This window comes from Ambystoma mexicanum, chromosome 6p (assembly GCF_040938575.1).
Source record: "Ambystoma mexicanum isolate Mex_15411 chromosome 6p, UKY_AmexF1_1, whole genome shotgun sequence".
Taxonomy (NCBI): Eukaryota; Metazoa; Chordata; class Amphibia; order Caudata; family Ambystomatidae; genus Ambystoma; species Ambystoma mexicanum.
Window position 1 is genome coordinate 894,241,971 of NC_090935.1, and position 19,940 is coordinate 894,261,910.

Consider the following 19,940-nt stretch of genomic DNA (forward strand, 5'->3'; position numbering starts at 1 on the left):
TCTGAGATTGTACCAGACCATTCCCCACCACAGAAAAATAAGAAATACTTTACTGCAGATTGTGCAAGGTGACATTTCTTGGGGTTTGCAGCAAGTCCGGCCTTTCTCAATGTCCTTGTTACTTTGTATAGGTGGTAAATATGTTAATCCCAGGTCTTACTTTAAATTACGATGTCATCTAAATACGCTCCTCAGACCGCCGAATCGGGACAAAGAATTTGATCCATGAGCCTCTGGAATGTTGCCGGGGCCCCATGAAGCTCGAAAAGGGGATACCTTGAATTAGAATAGCCCTACTGGGGTGGAGAAAGAAGTTTCCTCTTTGCCCGCTAGATTCACTGGTACCTGCCAATAGCCCTTTGTCAGAGCAATCGTGGGCAGGTAAACAGCAGAGCCCAGCCCAATCGATCAATTAAATCATTGCTCCTTGGCATGGGGTCATTATCGAATTCAGACACTGTGTTTACGTTTCGAAAATCAATACAAAACCTCCACTATTGATCAGGCTTTGTGACAAGGACTATTCGAGAGGACCAGGGACTCTGAGATGGTTCTATAATAGCTGAGGCTAGCATCATCTCCACCTCCTGTCCGACTATATCCTTCCTGGTCTTGGGAATCCTAAAGGGTGTCAGGTTAACAACATTCCTTGGTGGAGTCCTAATATAATGGAAGACTCCTTTAACTCTCCCAGGCTTGTGACTAAAAACATCAGTTTACTGAGTCAGAAGGTCCTGGAGATCTTGTCGCCAACTTTCTGTGAGATTTGGAGATATTAAATTGTTCTCTTCCTGACCTTTATTTGTTGGGTATTTATAATGCACCTATACAGCAAATGGGGTTTCAAGGCGCAACAAGACAAGGGGGGGCCAAGAAAAACAAAAACAGTCCCTATTAGGCCTCGTGTCATTCAGAGGGACGGGGGGGGGGGGAGGAAGTGCCGGTCAAAGCGGAAAGCGCTAATGCTAAGGAGGGAAAGGAAATGCAGGTCGGAGAGGTGAGTGCACAAAAGCTGTGACGGGGAGGAAGGGGGGGTCCATGTGTCAGGCGAGTGCTTAGAGGAGGCCAGCTGAACAAGTGCTAGGGGAATGCAGAGTGTGCAGGGGAAAGAGGTCCACGTGCCAAGTGTGACGATCGGGCTGGTTGGGCTCAAGGGATGCAGGCCCAGCCAGGCTAGTGCAGGGGGGAGAGAGCCCTTTAGGGCAAGTGCACGTAAGGGGGGCAGTGGAGACAAAGTGCAGGGGTAGACTGATCGAGGAGGGCCTGGTGCCCTGTAGAATAAGAAGGAACCAGGCAGCCAGTCAAAATGAGGCAGAGAGGGACATTACCAGGGGACTCTGAGGGGGAAGAAGGAAGAGAAAAGGAGGGTCTTGAGAAGCTTCCGGAACTTAAGAAAATCCAGCTCAAGTCTGAGAGGGGCAGGCCTTTCCGGGGGGGGGCATCTGTGGAAGAAACAGATCTACCCCCCACTCTCTGCTTGGAAAAGCATCTGATCTGCAGAGAGTTGGAGCTAGAAGACCAAAGGGCTCTAGCAGGGAGGTATTTATGGAGAGAAAGTTGGATGTAGCGGGGTCCCAGAAACCCTTGTGGATGATGCAGAGGGTCTTGAACTTGATCCTTGCAGCAACTGGGAGCCAGTAGAGATATTTTAGGGATGGAGAGATACGGTCCCTGGGCCTTCCATTAGAAGGCTAACCATTACCACAGTGATGTTTTCTACCGGATCTTCCTTCCATTCCTTAAGCAAGTTAATGTGATACACTTGGGTCTTTGACCATCTACCCGGTTGGGAGACCCAGTATTTATAATTACCTGTCTGCTCCAGGACCTCTTAGGGTCCATGACATTTCGGTAACATTTTGTTTTCTGAGGTTGGCAACAAGACTAGAACCTTCGGTCGTATGGAAAACGATTTCAAGGTGGCTTTCCAGTCATAAAAAGACTTCCGGTGTTCCTGAGTTTTAGTCAAATGGGAGGGGACTACAGACCTTATAGTTGACACATGTTCTTTCAAACCTTGGGTGGTCTGAGACAGGGGTAATAAAGCTTCCTCTGTTTCCTCCCATGTCTACCTCAACATATCCAGTACATCCCGTGGCTCTCTAACATATTAGAGCAGCTCAAAAGGCAAAAAAGCCTAAGGAAGATTGGGGAGTCTTCCTAACGGCAAAGAGAGCCAAGGATACCAGGAGGATCCAATTCCTCCCATCCGCTTGCACCAGTTTTCCAAGAACGCACTTCAGGGTCTTATTAAAACGTTTTCTTCGACCAACCCATCAGTCTAGGGGTGATAAACTGAGGTTCGAAGCGTTTTAATTTGTAAAACCGGTTTGACATCTGCCATTAATTTGCTCACAAAGGTGGTCCCTTAATCCAGGAGGAACTCTTTAGGGAAGCCAACTCTAGAGAAGGAAGGAATCAAATGTTTTAGTATTTACAAGGAAGGCCTCAGGGTATCGGGTTGCGTAATCTAAGATTACCAAGATATACTGATTGCCTAACTTAGATAGTTCAAGGGGTCCTACTATATCCATACCAATACGAGAGAAGGGTATATCAATCAATAAGCAGCAACGGCTGGAGTGGAGCTAGAGAGGGTACATGCATGCTAGTTTTCTGATATAAGGCACAGGCAATTAATGTTTTTTACATCGGCATAAATGCTGGGCCAATAGAACCTATTTATGACTTGTCCCTGAGTTTTAGCTGTCTCTAGATGGCCACCAGTCAGATGGGAATGGGTGATTTCTAAGACCATAATTCTGTGACTTTTGGGAACCCCAATCAGTTGTTTGCATGCCCTCGGGACCGGTATCTCTCCTGTATAGCAATCCTTGCTTGATAAAGAAGAAAGGTCCCTTCTTCCTTCCCTCCTTCTCCAAGATAGTGTGTAAGAAATCCACAGCTAACAGGGAATCATTACGCTGGGCAAATGCTAGATCTGGGATGATTTCAGTTTCGTCATCCCTAGGTTTTGCTGTTTTGGCTGTTTATTTTCATCCGCCTCCCCAAAACCTTTCTCTCCCTTTTCTATCTGGTCTGTCCTAGTCACCTCTACCAATTTAGGAAAAGGGGCCTTTTCTAAGATCCTTGTGCCACCTTCTCAACCTTCCTAATATGATAGGGATTGTTACCGTTGTTTTGTACTAGGATTTTCACTTCACCCCAAAAGCCAGGGTCTATTACTCCAGCCATGATATCTAAGCCGAACCACCAGGCTAATCCAGATTTAGAAGCCAACCATATGCAGGTATCTGTTGGGGGTACTAGCACTAGATCAGTAGAAATTAACAACCCGCCTCTGGGTTGCAATATCTCTTCACGGCTGCTGGAAAAATCAAAACCAATAGACTCCTTAGTGGCTACAGATGGACTGAATGCTTGCTCACGGAGCCTTCCAAATTTTAGGGTCCCCCATTTTGTGTCAACTGAGTCGGAATACACTCCTGACACCATGTGTAATGAATCAGGAGTAAGACTTGGACACAGAGATATTGTAATGGTTGTTATAAACTTTTATTAAAGTAAAAAAAGGGTTGGAGAAAGACCTATCTCACCCTAACACTATGAGGGGTTTCCCTTCCTCAATGAAAATAAAGGCTGTCGGTGTCAAATTGTCCAAAAATATAAAAAGAGTTCTCTGTCCTGCGTCCAAAATTCTATACTGAGCCTTCCAAGCTAAATCTAACAAACAGTGTAAAGGGAAAAAGTCTTTCAACTGGCCATGTGTAGTCTTCTTTGATTTTCCAAAATAAAGTTCCAAAAGGTGCAGAAAAAGTTCCCCAAGGTTTCACAGCTATCAACAATGGTGGGTGGGCAAGGGGTGGTGGGGCTATTCCCTTCCCTGGAGTTTTCAGCTTCTATTCAGCTCTCCCCACCACAATTCTTTCCATTGGTAAAAGACAACTTTCCAATGAAAGGGTAATGATCTCCTTCCCCTAGCATAACACACTCAAGGGATCTTTCTCACCCCTCTGCTTACTCCACAGTTCTTGGTAGTTCACAGTTCTTGTTCAACTATTCCACTCAGGGGGTATGTTTCCCTTCCCCTAGATTTCAAACTCTTAAAATGCGGGTCTCCAGACTTGCATTCAAATTTGGCTTGGTCTGCTCCCCTGCCAGAATTTCACGATATTTGCTTTATATTCAGACTTGCCTGGTATACTCCCCTGTGAGGACTTCACAAGTTACTTGTCCTTTCAGGTGTGGGTCTCCAGACTCACCTTCACAATGTTCCACACATACATTTGAGTGCAGGTCCCAAACTTGCACAGTACCTGGCTTACTCTCCTGTCAGGAATTTTCACACTGGCTTTCACAAAGTAGATGTGTTTCAGACTTGCACACTTTACTAGGCAACAGCCTTGTCCATGCCCTTGTCATCAGATGGGTCAGTGACCTCTCCACCTTCTCATTTGTTACTTTCACTCTTTGTCAAAGGGTTTTCAGCCTGCTTTAGCAGACTCCTTAACTTCCCCCAAGGTGAGCAGCATTTGCACTGAAGCGCACCGGTATTGCGCTTCTCCCTTTTGGGCTCACCAGTTTGTTTTGGCTGCTCCTGCATTCTTCGTGTCATCCTGCGGTTGCTGTGGCTTGCCGGCAGCTCAGAACAGTCTTCGGCCCCTTCTCTGCTTCTCGCCTGGTATACTGCATCTCCTGACAGCCCCGCACTGCCCACGATCTCACCACTGCAGACCTCTGGCTTCTCATCTTCATCTGAACAGTATTTCCGGCAGCCTTCCAGCGTCGGCCAGCACGCCGCTTGCTTTCTAGCTTCTGACCGGGTTTGCATACAGCAAGGTTCTTTCTGCTGCATCTCACTTTCGGCGGCTTCCTTCATTCGCACAGCTGACAGGTATTTAAACATCCCGCCAACAACAAGAACGCAGTGTAGGTTTCGTGGTTCTAGTAATGTTCATCACTCCAGTCTTCTTTCTTATCTCAGTACTTTGATATAATTTGCCAGAAGAAACCCTAATTTCAGTATAAGATGGCTGGACGGGTTCAATAACAAAATAAGCTAGAACAGTCTGTGAACCGGAGGGCAGGGGGTGGTTAAACTCAGAACAGAAAGGTGGGTGCCGCATTTCTTGCAACCAGTCTCTCTCCCTCTCATGAGGGTCCTCTCCCCCCATGGTTCCATGATTCTCCCTCAGGCAGCCACCCCAAGGATTGGGATCAGGTAGTGACTGCCCTTCCCATGCCATATGGGAAGAGAATTGCCCCAGAGAGGGACTAATGATATCGCTGGATTCAGAACAGTATGCATGTGCTCATTTTTTTATATAGCATGAATCTAGCAGTGAAGCAGCAGAGCGCTACCCAAACGAGAGGGTAGAGTAGTAACGAGAGGGTAGAGAGTAGGCTAAACATGGAGAGAGGGTATAACAGAGGGTTACCAACCGGGCATACAGGTTAGGGAGGGAAGGGCAGATCCAGTCTTAATTAGCTGGTGGATCATCAGCTGTGTTTGCATCAGAAATTCCCTCATGTGCCTTCTGCTTCGAGAGAGGAAGCATGTGTGTTAACTTGAAATTCCACCAGAAGACCCCAAATGAAGCAACTCATTAAGCAACTCCTCTCAGATTTTCTCCACCTTTTTCTATGTCAAGGTTTACCAGGTTTAGAAAGCAACTCTGAATTCACTGTCCTTTCCGATTATAGTCCGTTGCTGTATTGGGGTGGGAAGAGAGCTACTACATTTTTTTAAATAAATAGCTGCCTGTTCTATTAAAATGGAAAAAAACAGAATGAGCTCACAATTTTGTTTTCATGAAATAAATACAGCTGAAACCAACTGAAAACACAGGGGAACTGCAAACTCCAAAAAGGCCACACAATAGGAGGTGAGCCCCCCCTAGATTAGGACAGGCCACAACAGCATTAGCAAAGGTACCGCAGTTGTGTTTTAGGCAGCAAATACAACTGAAAATAACAGAAAACAGGCAACGTTGCTCACTCCAGACAGGCCGCACAACATGAGGGCAGACCCTGGAGATCATGAAAAAGTATGAATAACATCAGCACCGGCTTTAAGGATTTAAACCGATATTTACTCAAAGGTGTGTTACAGAACTCATCAGCAAAACTACCCACCAAAGAGACTTTAAAGTAGCCATTCTTCACATCAACCTCACCCTCACCAGCCTATCACATTTGTCACTGTAGGGACAGTGTCCTCTGGGCCATCAGAAAAGTGGCGATTTGTTATGCAGTAAATTGTGCTGATAATGCTTGAGAGCAAACTGAGTTGGCTCCAAAACTGAAAAGGTATGTGTAAAGGAGCCTGGGTGTCAGCTACGGTACAAGGAGGAATGTTATTGGTGAGTCACATAATAAAGTCCTAAACATCACAAAAGACATTGTAGGAATCACACATCATTAATCTTTACAAACATTGAAAAATGTTGCAAACATTGCAGTACTGCATAACATGCCAAAGCAAAGCAAAACTTTCAAACGGAATGATTAATGCGTAAGTCTCTAATAATCGTACAAATACAACTGGAAAATTGTGCACATGTTTAAAGGAATAGTTCAATAAAAAATGTTGTGGTTTCAGACAAATGGCCATAATGAAACGTATATATCATAAATATTTGTTCAAAAAGTTCCTATGTAAGGAACTTGGCCTCAAACTTTGCACTAGGAGGCACCCATTTTGTACAATGAAGCAGCATCCTGTGTTCATGTTAACTCTGCTATCATGGCATTAATCGAGCAAAAGCACCCGATTTGGGAGCCTTTACTTATTGCTGCCGGAGAGCAGAGAATGCTGGCAGGCTGCATCTGGAGGCGTGTCCCTGTGCTACTTGTGAGTGCGGCTTCTATTTATTTTTAATCCGGCCGCCGCATGCGGTATGCAGCGGAGTATTCATAATTGCTTGTACCTTTGTTTTCATTTTCCCGTGCTCCCCCGGAAACTAAAAACCAAAGTACCAGCAATTATAAATACTATGCCACCCGCTACAATCGGCGGCCGGCATAGTATTCATAATTGCTGTGCCTTTCGTTTTAAGTTTGCTGAGCATGGGTACTTTTGCTTTCTTAATAAGGCTAATTAAACTACAAACCGCTAAGGAAAATGAACCACATACCTGATCTCCTCGATGCTGCGTAAACTGCATTGGTTTCCTTTGACATTTCTGTTAACTCTGCTCTCCAGCAGCAGTAAGCAAAAGCTCCCAGTAGGGGGCTTTTGCTTGATTAGTGCCCTGAGAGCAGAGTTAACATGAACACCGGATGCTGCTTCATTGCACACAATGGATGCCTCCTAGTGCAAACTTTGAGGCTCACTTCCCGTACATTTTTAATAGGAACTTTTTGTAAAAAATATGTTTTAATATATATTTTTCATTATGTCCAATCTTTTTAAACCATAACATTTTTGAATGAACTACCCTTTTAAGAGGATTAGGCTATTTCTATATGTCTAATTCTTACGCAGATTTCACGGGAAACAGACTGCTCATTATTCAGAAAGTGACAGTAAATGTAAGATTGTGTACAACACAAGAAACAAGTATTCAGATTGCTTGCCATCTAACGAAAATCGTTTCTGCTCCAAAACAAACAGATCAAATGATGTAATTTTTTATGAGTGCATGCAGAGCAATTAGTGAAAATGATAAATCAAAGATCCATTTTCAAATTAAAGTAGATACAAATTGTAGTCTCAACAATTATCTAATTTTAATAATCATTTGGGCAATAAAAACGTTAATTTCTGTATTGTTTTTTATGATGTTGTACAGATGTTTTTAATGTCTGCTGCAATACAAAAGTGTTCAACTAAAACAGAAAACAAAAGTAAATACAAAAAAAAAGTAATAGACAAAGACTAGCATATAACTACGCCATAAAGAGAGTTATGAAATTCTAGGATGTAGAATGGAAACAGAATAAAAACATACATTACTCTCTGCTCATCCTTAAAAGTATTTATTGCACTTTCAACTTCTTCCATCATTTCTCTGAGCTTTTCAACAACTGTAAGAAACAGAAGGGTCAAATAACAATGTAAGTCCATGCGTAATGTAGATGTAGTGATCACATATGATACATTAATAATGCCAATAAATCACAGGAAATCAACACAGAAGTAGTTGGAAAAGACTGGCTTATTTGCAAAATGTACTAACCGGTAGTGCTATGCACCAGTCGTAGTCAATACAGACTGGCAGCCGGGAGCTTAATCTTGTGATCAGAGAGTGCCAGGGGTTCTCAAAACTCAACAATTTCTCACACTGTCCGTAAGACGCACAAAGTGGTTGTATGGGAATTAACCAAAGCCCACTCTTGGTAAATTTGGAGGCCAACTACGCTGTGCCCACATACACAGTAAAGGAAATTAAGTACAATGATAAGACAAACATGACATTCCTTTAATCGTCCTTCTGATGCTTCTATCTGCTTAGATTCACATGCTTCAAAAAAATTGTAGGGATGCCCCTTATTCCTACATTAAAAGGGCACAAATTATCCATAAATAATGCAGTGTAAATGGAGAACGTCTGTTCGAAACGTATGATAACTGCATTTATTTTATCATGTAAAAACTGATGCTAAAAAATGCTATCCCTTTGAGTATAAATCCCATGTTCCATGTGGAATCTGACAGAATTACATCAAAATGTTATAAAATCGTTTTGCGCTATAAAGTGCAAAACACTTAATCAGTGCACCCCGGTGAAAAACCCACAAAAGGAAAGGAACTCTTTTTGGGTAATACGATGCCAAAGCGTGGTTAAAATGTTACAAAACATTCCCCAGAACAACATCTCTCGAAGGGACGCAGAACAAGACTGGAATCGCAGCCGGGTTTCACTGCTGTACCAGGTTAACATACACTTGAAGAAAACCATTCCAAGGGATGACATTGATGCAGCCTCATTGGCAACCACAGCACAGATGTTGATGGGACGTTTGGTCTTCGAGGGAAAAACAAACTCTTGTAGCGAATGGTGCACAGTCATCTTGAGCAGAGCGACCTTAGGTGCTAATTGGCAGATTAACAAAATCATTCAAATGTTTTTCAAGTCCTGATGAAAGCATATTCCCTTAGGGAAGACATAGATGTTCAACCTATTGAAGAAAAAACAACATTCGCTTCACTTTGGCAGCTCGAAATTGAAGGCAACATAATGTTGAGGAAAGTTGACTCAACTAGTAGACTGTTTATTTGCATATGAATTTTGTGATTTTTTGGATATGGATTTTCTTTTTCTTTGAAATGATTGAGAGTTTTTGTATGGATTGTTAACTGAAGAAAAATGGAATTGCAACATTTTAACCACACTTTGGCACAATATTACCCAAAAAGAATTCCGTTCCTTTGGGGGGGTTTTAACCGGGGTACTTTATAGCACCGAACGTTGTTAACTTTTTGATGTAATTCTGCCAGATTCCACATGGAACATGTGAATTATAATCAAAAGGATAGCATTTTTTAGCATCCGATTTTACATGGTAAAATAAACATAGTTATACGTTTTGAACAGAAGTTCACCTTCATTTACACTGCATTATTTATTAGATTCACATGCTTTGCGTAGGCTGACATCTAGTGGTTGGTGCAGAGTATTACATGATTTGTTTTCAATTTTGAAAAGGGATGTTGAAGGGGCTTGTCTGTAATACTATCCTGTGCACTGTGTCCATGATCTTTCACGTGCCGAGGCCCTCAGATTGTTATTTTTCCCCAACCTCAGGACGCATGAAGTGTATAGTGAAAAGTTGAATGAGATGAACTGTGTTGAAAAACACTAAAAGTAGATGTATTGGCTATGGGCCTTGTACTCCCAATGAGGGGACAATGGGTGGGTGCATGTGAATCTAAGCAGATACAAGCATCAGAAAGACGATTACAGGTATGCAATGTTAGTCTTCTGAGGCTTGTAGATCTGCTTAGAATCACATGTTTTGCATAGACTAGCAAGCAGTACCAGATGAAGGTGATGGGTTAATAGAAGAAACTGATACAAATACATGTTTCAATGCTGCCTGTCCCACCTGAGTCGTTTCTGGCATGTGTGTCTACACAACATGGTTGTGTGTTTGAACATATGTACTGAACTCCAAATTGCTGCCTTGCATATAGCCTCGAGTGGTACATTTGTAATAAATGCTAATGTAGCCCCTGTGGCACGTGTGGAGTGTGCCCTTGGTGTGAATGGTAGTGATTTGTTTGCGAATGTGTAACACTGTTATTTGCATTTTACAATATATTTTGCAATAGCCACCTTTGATACAGGATCTCCTTCATTTCCTGCTGCTAGAGAGACAAAGAACTAGTCTGCTTTCCCAAGTGGTTTTGTTTTGTTGAGGTAGTACATGACGGTTCTATGTACATCTAGTGTGTGGAGAGCTCTCTCTCTCTCTCTCTCTCTCTCTCTCTCTCTCTCAAGAGAGAGAGAGAGAGAGAGAGAGTTTTGAGGAATTTGAAAGAAAGTAGGCCATTCAATGGACTGGTTAACATGGAACTGAGAAATGTAATTTGGTGGGAAGCGTGGATGCGATTTTAAGAAAACCTTGTTTTTATTCATTGTTACATAAGGTTCTGATACAGAAAAAGCTTGAAGTTTACTTACCCCCCGAATAGACGTAATAGCTATAACAAAAGCTTTTTTGTAAGTGAGATCCCCGAGGCTTGCTTTGTGCATCAGCTCAAAGGCAGACCCCATGAGTTCGCTTGCGAGAACGTTTAAATCACAACCTGGAGGTGGCTCGGAGCTGCCACGAGTGGCATGTCTTCTTAGGAGCTCCTGCCTGGCCCATAGTGCTGTATGTAATAACGCTGTTTCCAGCCTCCGATTTCCGGCGCAAATGAGACACAGCGCGGGGAAGCCCCGCTGCAGCTACCTAGCGAGTTGGACCCGGGCTGGGTTCCGGATTCCCCGAGTTTGAGGCCATTTCTGGGTCCGGAGACCATCCAGCGGCAAATGGCGGCTGGGTCCCCAGCCTACACGAAGATGCGATGAGGGGGAGCTGCTGGCGTATGAAAACAACCAACAAAAGCCGCCGAGTGAGCTGAGCGCGTCATCTCGCACTGCCTTAAAGAAATGAGCTGTTGGCCCGAAGATCAAAAGCAGGTCCTGGGAAGATCACACATTGCCCAGGATTATGTCGCTGGGGAGACCCGGAGGAGTCTGGTGCCGGAGCGTTGGGGGACCCCCAACGGATGGCGCGACTGTGAGGAGGCTCCAAAGCACATCATCCATCCCAGCTCTGGCCTCGACGCCACTCAAAACCCCTCTGTTGCTGGGGCAGAGTTCTGTGGACTGCGTTCCAGCCGCGTACGGCACTCCCGTCTAGGGCTCCACTCGCACCTGGCTGAGCAGCCGGGCGCCCGGGCGGGCGGTGTTGCTGTGGCCTGAGGTGGACTAGAGAGGCTGGCCATAGAGGCAGTGGGGCTCCCGAGCCGAGAGACGGCCCTGCCGTGCTCTCTCGGGAGCAAACATTGGGGGGGCTGACCTGCATATGTAAACATCAGTGCTTCCGAGGCACCGGAGACGTACAACACACCCAGCCGACCGCCATCGACCGGGGGTCAGGACAGGGTCGGCATCTCCAGATCGCTCCTGGCCATCAGAGAAGCAGCCGCGCAGACACCGCAGTCCTACTGCCACAAGGTGAGGAGTGAATTTTTGCTGCTTTTAACTGAATCTAACGGGGCTCCCAATCATCAGACACTCATGCTCCCACACCTGGGGGGCCCAAACGAGTGACTCTTTCCTGTGTGTTCACATCAGGGACTTTAATAATCAGCACCCTCAGCCAGCAGCATTTCACAGACTTCCCCAAGGGGGCTCAGACTATACTACCCGGCTCCCCCCCTCCCCACCCACCACCTGGACTTTGGAGGCTCATCTGTTCTCGGCATCACCCACCAAGCCGGACACGAAAATCCAAACTTAAAAGGGGAAAAACGGTAAGCAGTCAGAAATAGAAAATGTCTAGGAGCGGGAAGACGTCCAAGCAACCGGACATTATGGCTTTAATGGCCGGTTCCTCCACCGAGCGGTCAAAAAAGGGGGAAGCAACGGAGGGCCTTTCTAGTGATACCGCTTCCACTACCTCAGAAACAGCCCATATCCCACCACAAATGATGACTAAAGCTGATCTGCAAGAGCTGTTCACAGCGCTGACGAAAGAAATTTAAAAAAGTACAGAAGAAGTAACGAAGAAAATAACCTACTTGGAAAAAAGAGTAGTGGAGGTTGAAAGGCGGACAGCGGAAATCAAATCAGAGGTATGTGATCAACGATTTGAAGATGAGCTCGACAGAGACAGAATCAAAGCTCTAGAAGCAAGATGCGACCTCCTAGAGGCCAAACAAGAGGATGCAGAGAATCGGTCACGGAGAAATACTATTCACCTTTGGGGAATTCCATCATCTATACCAGACTCGGCGCTACGAAGTTATGTCTCAGAGCTGCTTAGGTTCATTATAACCCTGCCAGATGAAGCTCCCTGGAATTGGACCGGGTCAACAGATCGGCTCCGAGATCAGCATCAAACCTTCCCCCAGATGTCCTGGTGAGGGTTCATTTCTACCAAATCAAGGAGAAATTATGCGTGAAGCGAGACAAATGGGTCAAATCACATTTCGAGGATCTATATCACTGTATCAAGATCTGGCGAACTCCACGCTTCAGAAGCGAAGAGCCATGCAAACATTCACGGAATGGCTGTGGGGGAAAAAAGACTGCTTATCACTGGGGGTTTCCGACTTCAGAAAGATTCACTTGGGAGGTTTCTCAGAGACAAATCCATTCACCGAAAGAGGCTTACAAATTCATGGGCATTGGAAGATCCGAAAGGGAGTCAGACTCTGAAGAGCCCTCCCAAACTCAGCACAGAATGCCTTCTGACGGACCATGGTCGAAAACTGCCCGACGGTGCAGACCCCGCGGCCCTTCCAGAATCAACTCCAATCCGGGATGATTAACTCAAAGACCCATCAGAGAAGGCAGGTCACAGAATCTCTACAATGAACTACTGCGATCTTTGGTGGGCATAGGGGAGGGGCTCAATATGTTCCTAAAATGCTGGGAACCTAACATTTGGAATGAATCTCACCACGGGACATTAAATAATACCCTGGTAGTGCGGTTGCGCTGTTCTAGTTCACATTCTGTTCGGCGGCTCAGTTGGCCATTATTGGCACGTTGGGGCCACGAGTTTCCCAGTGGCAGTAGGATGTTGTTTTTCCTACGTGTTCATCTTAAGGGGGTGGGGGCGGGGAAGGGATCGTCGAAAGACAAGCATATGTCCTGGGTCTTGGAGCCACATTTGCTCGGCCCAGTATTCAACATCACATCACGTATCAACAACAAAACCAATGAAATATCACCAACGTAACGAGGTAACCTCCGACTGGGAAGTTCAGAATCAACCAGCGGGCATGGGTCCAAACTCAGTTAAAGCAGGAATAGGAGGTAATGGCTAACACAAGCGAAATAGTGATCCTATTGTGGAATGTCCAAGGTCTCAATTCGCCAAGGAAGCAGAAATGAGTCGAACATAGGCACGGGCAATTATCTGGAGACATTTGTATTCCTCCAGGAAACTCATTTACTGCAAGAAGATGAACATCGTATAAGATTTAACAGGTACAAAAAAGCATACTTTGCCACTTCCGGCCAGAAGAAAAGAGGAGTGGCTATCCTTCTGAGTGACAGGATCCCTCTATCAAAAATCACAATAAAAAGATTCAGATGGGCGCTTCCTTCTACTCAAGGGACTATTTGAAGAGCTCCCCATCACCATCACCTCAATCTATAGTCCCAACACGGCCCAACTATCCTAGCATTTCAAGAAGGTCACCTAATCATGGGCGGGGACTTCAACTACATACCAAACCCCAAGTGGATAAAACTCTGCCACCCACCAACTCTGACTTTGTACAAGCACTATCACTAGCCAAGCTTCTCAGGGAAACGGAATCTGTAAACGCCTGGAGGCTTTTCAATGGGACATCAAGAGATTATACCCATTATTCCTGGGTTCATAAAGGCTTCTCGAGAATCAACCTCATATTGTTGTCAGGGGTCCTCTACCCATGCTTAAACAAAACGCCAATCCACACCTGTATGATCCCGGATCACGCCCCAGTAACTGCAAATCTGGCGATATCAGGGCAAAAGTGCCCAATTCAGAAACATTGGAGGTTGAATGATTCTCTTTTATTAGATGAATGTATCAAAATGGAAGTCGAGAACACATTATCCGACTATTTTAAGGAAAATACCAAGGAGACTTCGCCTATCAACATCGTCTGGGATGCGATGAAAGCTGTTGTCAGAGGCTCCCTGATCAGCGCAGGGGCTGAACAGCGTAGAGTCTCGAACATAGCTGCAGCCAAACTGGAAGAAAGAGTGAACCAATTGGAGGCCGAACTGAAGCGGCGAAACTCCAGAAAAGTAGAAAGAGAGCTGAGAAAGGCCAAAACAGCGCTGGAAATGCATTGCGCTGATCGGACTGCCAAATCCCTAGCCTTTACAAAACAGTTTTATTACATGAAAGGGAACAAAGCGAACAAAGTGCTAGTGCAAAAACTGAAAAAAATTTGCAGTAGAAATAACATCCTAAAAATATCCAGGGCAGATGGGAAAATCCTCTACGCGGAAGCGGACAAAATCGAGGAACTGTCGAGATATCACTCGGACATCATGAAAGGGACATCAACAGTATTAGACAACCTGCCAGTGATTTTGCAATCAATACCCAGACAGAACACGACTCAGTTGGAGCACCTTGAATCACCCATCTCGGTGGAGGAAATAATTGAAGCCATCAAATCCCTTAAATCCACGGCTCCTGGCCCAGATGGCTTATCCGCACCCTTTTATAAGACATACTCCAGAATCCTAGTTCCCCAGTTGGTAACTCTATTCAATTCCTTTCTGTTATCGGGATCTGTCACCGGCTCAATGGCAGAGTCGTTGACAGTTCTGCTACACAAACCCGGGAAAACACCTGAACTGACCACCTCATATCGTCCGAGTATGCTCATGAACAATGATGGTAAGATCTTTGCTAAAGTGCTAGCAGGTAGGCTGGGAGCGGTCCTTCCAAGCTTGGTCGACAGCGACCAGACGTGGTTTCTACCAGGGAGTTGGACCCACGATAATATTCGAAGAACAATAGATATTATCGAAAGTGCCCATAGGTCCGGGGATAGTATGGCAGTGATATCATTAGATGCTCATAACGCCTTTGATCTGGTGGACTGGGGGTACCTTTGGGCAATTCTAGAACATCTCGGATTTGGCCCAAACTTTATCACATGGGTAATGGCCAATTACCAAACTCCCACGACACAACTACGGGTCAATGGCATTAGATCCGAAGCAATACATATATCACAGGGCACTAGACAGGGGTGCCCACTTTCTCCCTTAATTTTCGCTTTATCCATGGAGCCTTTTGCAGCCAAAATTAGACAGAATATAAGAATTAGGGGGATCACGGTAGGAAACCGCAAATATAAAAGAGCATTATATGTGGATGACGTAATGATAACAGCGTCAAATCTTGCATCATCCCTTGAGGTCTTATGGGAGGAGATTAATGAGTTTGGGGCTCTATCAGGGTTCAAAATTAACCTAGATAAATCATCAGCCCTGGCGATTAATATTTCTAATCAGGAAAGAATCACCCTTAGTCCTCTAATGCTGATTCCATGGGCAAAGGACGCACTCGAATACCTAGGGGTATATATTACTAAAGACCCGTCCCACCTATGTGCCGCTAACTTCCCACAGCTTATTAAAGATTTCAAAAAAGATTTAAAGAGCTGGTCTTCCCAAGAAATGTCCTGGTTCGGGCGGATTACTGCCATAAAAATGAATCTGATCCCCAGGTGGTTATATTTCTGTACAGCATTACTGACCCGCATCCCGGGCCCAGTACTAGTAGATATGCAAAAGAATTTCCAAGAATTTGTTTGGCGGGGGGGGGGGGGGGAACCTCGCATCAGCAAGCGAATAATGATCCGGAGTAAGTCTCAGGGAGGGCTGGGAGTACCAGATATAGCTAGATATACCCTGGCGGCCCAGCTATCGTACGTATTCTCTTGGGTGCAAGAGGCTGACGTGCCAAAATGGACACAGATCGAAGAAGCCTGGTGCCCGGGCAACCCCTCGGATCTCCCACATCTGCCAGAAATGAAAGCGCAAACAAATAAAGGACCCCTCTCTGCCACAACCACAATTGTCCGATGCTGGAAGGCAGCAGCTAGGAAATGGGATACCCGGGGCACTCTGGGCCGCCTAACTCCTGTCTGGAATTACCTACATTTTTCGCCGGGTTGCAACCCTAGCAGCTTTCAGCCTTGGAGGGAGGGCAGGCTACTTAAAACGGGCAACTGAGGGGGGTTCTCCCATCTCATTCGAAAGATGCAAAGAAAAATTTGGGGTAGATGAGTGGGAGAGATTCCATTATACCTAAATAAGGCACTGGCTGTCTCACAGAGCGGGGCGGGAGGAAATCTCCCACAACGCCAACGAAAAAAGGCAAAATCTCTACTCTGTACCGTCTTCTGGATAGGGCTGACCCCACGAAAAAAGAAAGGTATATGCTCGAATGGGAGAAGGATCTGGGCCGGGAAATAGAGGTTGAAGAATGGGCATAAATCTGGACCAGAGTGCACAAGAGCTCACAATGCATTACAAATAGGGAGGGAGGCTACAAGCTATGCTATAGATGCTATGTGACCCCAGTCCAGCTCAATAGAGCCAACCCAAATATCCCTGACCGCTGCTGGTGCGGCTGCCCCACCCCTGGCTCCCTAATTCATATGGTATGGACCTGCCCAAAGGCGGAGGCATATTGGAGGGAGGTGATTAAGCACATTAGGGAAATTACCGGCCTAGCCATACCCTGGGATCCCGGAATCATTCACCTGGGAGAAACAAGGGGGGGGGGGGGGGGGAAGTTCCCAATCTCAGGGCACATTTCCCGTCTATGTACGCACTTACTCCTTGCAGCGAAAATTTCACTAGCCCGATTATGGAAAAATAAGGACGGACCCTCAGTGGCATTGTGGTGGTCCAAGTGTTGGGACATCGCGGTTTCTGAAAAGGTAACTGCAATCCGAACTAGCACGCTCAATAAGACTTTGAACACTTGGGACCCATTTATGGACTATGCAACTAGATTCCCAGCACTGACTAAAAGGCCACCACTTACTAGATGGCTACAATGCAGTCCACTCTATTAACCAATCCCACAGACTCAAGCCATAGCCACTCAACACATGGACACCTATATATTCACTGAGAGTGTGCATGGTAACGGAAATTAGAGTGTAGGCCGTCCTCAATCTATTCCTTGGCATTCATATGAATATGCGTGATTATATTGTAGCATTTAATGATCATTGTGATGTTGTTGATGTCGTATCTATCTGTAAAACCTAATAAAATGCGGTTATGAAAAAAAAAATCACAACCTGGAGACTGGTTTGCGACTGGAGGATAAAGTCGATTCCAACCTTCCATAACGGCTTTCAGGACTGGAATCTTCCACCATGAAATCTTGCTTTGGGATGTTGTAGATGCAGAAAGTGAAGCGAGATAGAGTTTTATTGATTTAAAGGCTAACCCTGAGTCCAACAAGTATAATAGGTAGTGTACCATCTGTGATGGTGTGCAGTCAATTGGGTTGACATTTGACCTTTTCAGTGTTGTGTGTTAGGTTTCCGAGCTTCTTTGAATATGTGCATGCTGGTGTCCAAGCTCCATGACCTCAGGACACAAGCTGCTAAGTTGCTTGAGGCTGAAGGATAAGCCCCTTGTTCTGGGACAAGATATTTTTAGTGCATGTTGGTTTAATTGGAGGGCAAACTGACATTTTTAGGTGGTGGGAGTACCACATCCGACATGCCCACATTGGAGCTATTAGAATCATTGTTAAGTGTTCCTGGCGCATCCTGTAGATTACTCTGTTCATGAGTGGGTTCAGAGGAAAAGCACACGCAAATATCCCTGATCAACTGATCCACAGTGCGCGTTGCCCTTGGACTCCTTCTGCGGGAACCTGGAAGACATAATTTAGAGATTTTGCATTTTCTCTTGTGGCAAATTGATCCATGTTTGGATGCCCCCAGCGTGTAAAAATGTTGTTTACAATGTCCAAGTGTAACTCCCACTCTTGATATGAGCGTTGATTTCCATTTCTGCTTAATGTGTCTGCAAGGCAGTTGTGTTCCCCTGGAACACGTTGTGATTGTGATACCTTTTGCACCAGTATGGAACGACTTTGAAAATGGGTCCCACCCTGTTTTTTTAATGTAAACATGGCTGGCATTCTATCTGTCATTCTTTTAGTGGAGGCATATGCAGCCTTGTCTCATTGGAAGTCTTATTGGAAGTGGCTACAGAGTGGCAGTCTCTGCAGTGTTCTACGAGCTTCTGCTAATTTCGGTGTTGGAGTCTGTTTTCAGTGCTTACTACTGAGAGAGGGTTGGACTTTCATACAAAACCCCTCTTTCCCGCGGAGCGGCCGCGGAGTGGCTACAGAGTGGCAGTCTCTGCAGTGTTCTACGAGCTTCTGCTAATTTCGGTGTTGGAGTCTGTTTTCAGTGCTTACTACTGAGAGAGGGTTGGACTTTCATACAAAACCCCTCTTTCCCGCGGAGCGGCCGCGGAGTGGCTACAGAGTGGCAGTCTCTGCAGTGTTCTACGAGCTTCTGCTAATTTCGGTGTTGGAGTCTGTTTTCAGTGCTTACTACTGAGAGAGGGTTGGACTTTCATACAAAACCCCTCTTTCCCGCGGAGCGGCCGCGGAGTGGCTACAGAGTGGCAGTCTCTGCAGTGTTCTACGAGCTTCTGCTAATTTCGGTGTTGGAGTCTGTTTTCAGTGCTTACTACTGAGAGAGGGTTGGACTTTCATACAAAACCCCTCTTTCCCGCGGAGCGGCCGCGGAGTGGCTACAGAGTGGCAGTCTCTGCAGTCTATGGCAGCTAGGGCAGGGCGGCCTGCTAGCAGAAAAAGCTGCACTCCCCGAGTGTCCCTAGTGTCCGCTGCTGCGGTGACCAAAAAGTCTTTGACTGGCGGTTTGATCTCGGCCACTTACTCGGTGTCAACATCACTGCAAACTGAGACACAGGGTCCCCGACTGCGGAGCGCCAAAGCAAAGATGATCCTTGCGCCTACTCAGTCTCACCTGGATTCCGAGGCTGACTTTTCCGGCACAAGGCCGGTCTTTACTGCATCCAGACCTTCTGCATCGGCGCACCAAGACTCGGGAGCACGCCGGCTGGACGCTCGGATGCCTTCACCATCTGCTAGCCCCCCGGCTTGTCTTCTTGCCTGCCCCCAGCCAACTGAGAAGTCCCCCGCGGCCACCGGTCACCCCCCGCCGCTTGAACCGAGTGCGGAGTTCCCCCTCGGAGGAGAGGAAGCACCGTGTGCTGCAGGTGAGGAGGGACTGGTGGGTCGGGGGGGTGAAGAGAGGGCGGCGGGTGACAAGCTACTTTCCACCGACCTTCGGTGTTTATCACGCCCAAGGGCTCGAAGCCCTAATCTTCAGGTGGACGTGGAAGTAAGTGGACCGGCAGCACCGGCAGATGATTTGTCAGCTCAGATAAATTTGGACGTAAACCGCCTTATAGTGGCGCCGACCCTCCATCCTCCCCCCCCAGATGGTGGAGAAGCTCAACTCGGGGCACTCCCTCTAGAGGTGGACGCGCTAAGGGGAGCGATCCTAGCGGTTTCAACTGAAGCGGCTCCTCCTGACCCGGGGGTGTTCGACCCTCTGATAAGGGCTGCGAGAGCCGATAGGGTAAACAAACCAGCTCAGGCCCCCACACGCGTTTTGCATCCAAAAAAGAGAGGAGGACCGGTCCGTAGGAAACGTTGTGCACACCCACCTCAAAAGTTGGGGCTGAAGGTCTATCAAACACAGCGCCCTAGACTTTCCTGTGCCCCGCCTT

At 46.1% G+C, this 19,940-nt stretch overlaps 1 protein-coding gene across 2 annotated transcripts in view; it reads right to left on the reverse strand.

Annotated features, from left to right (window-relative positions):
* The window catches only part of CCDC112 (coiled-coil domain containing 112), a 530,811-nt gene that overhangs the window by 227,547 nt on the left and 283,324 nt on the right, over positions 1 to 19,940 (reverse strand). For both annotated transcript variants that reach the window (XM_069625516.1, XM_069625515.1), the window contains exon 5: positions 7,914 to 7,989. In XM_069625516.1, the coding sequence (XP_069481617.1) occupies positions 7,914 to 7,989 (76 nt within the window). The remainder of the gene's footprint in view (positions 1 to 7,913; positions 7,990 to 19,940) is intronic.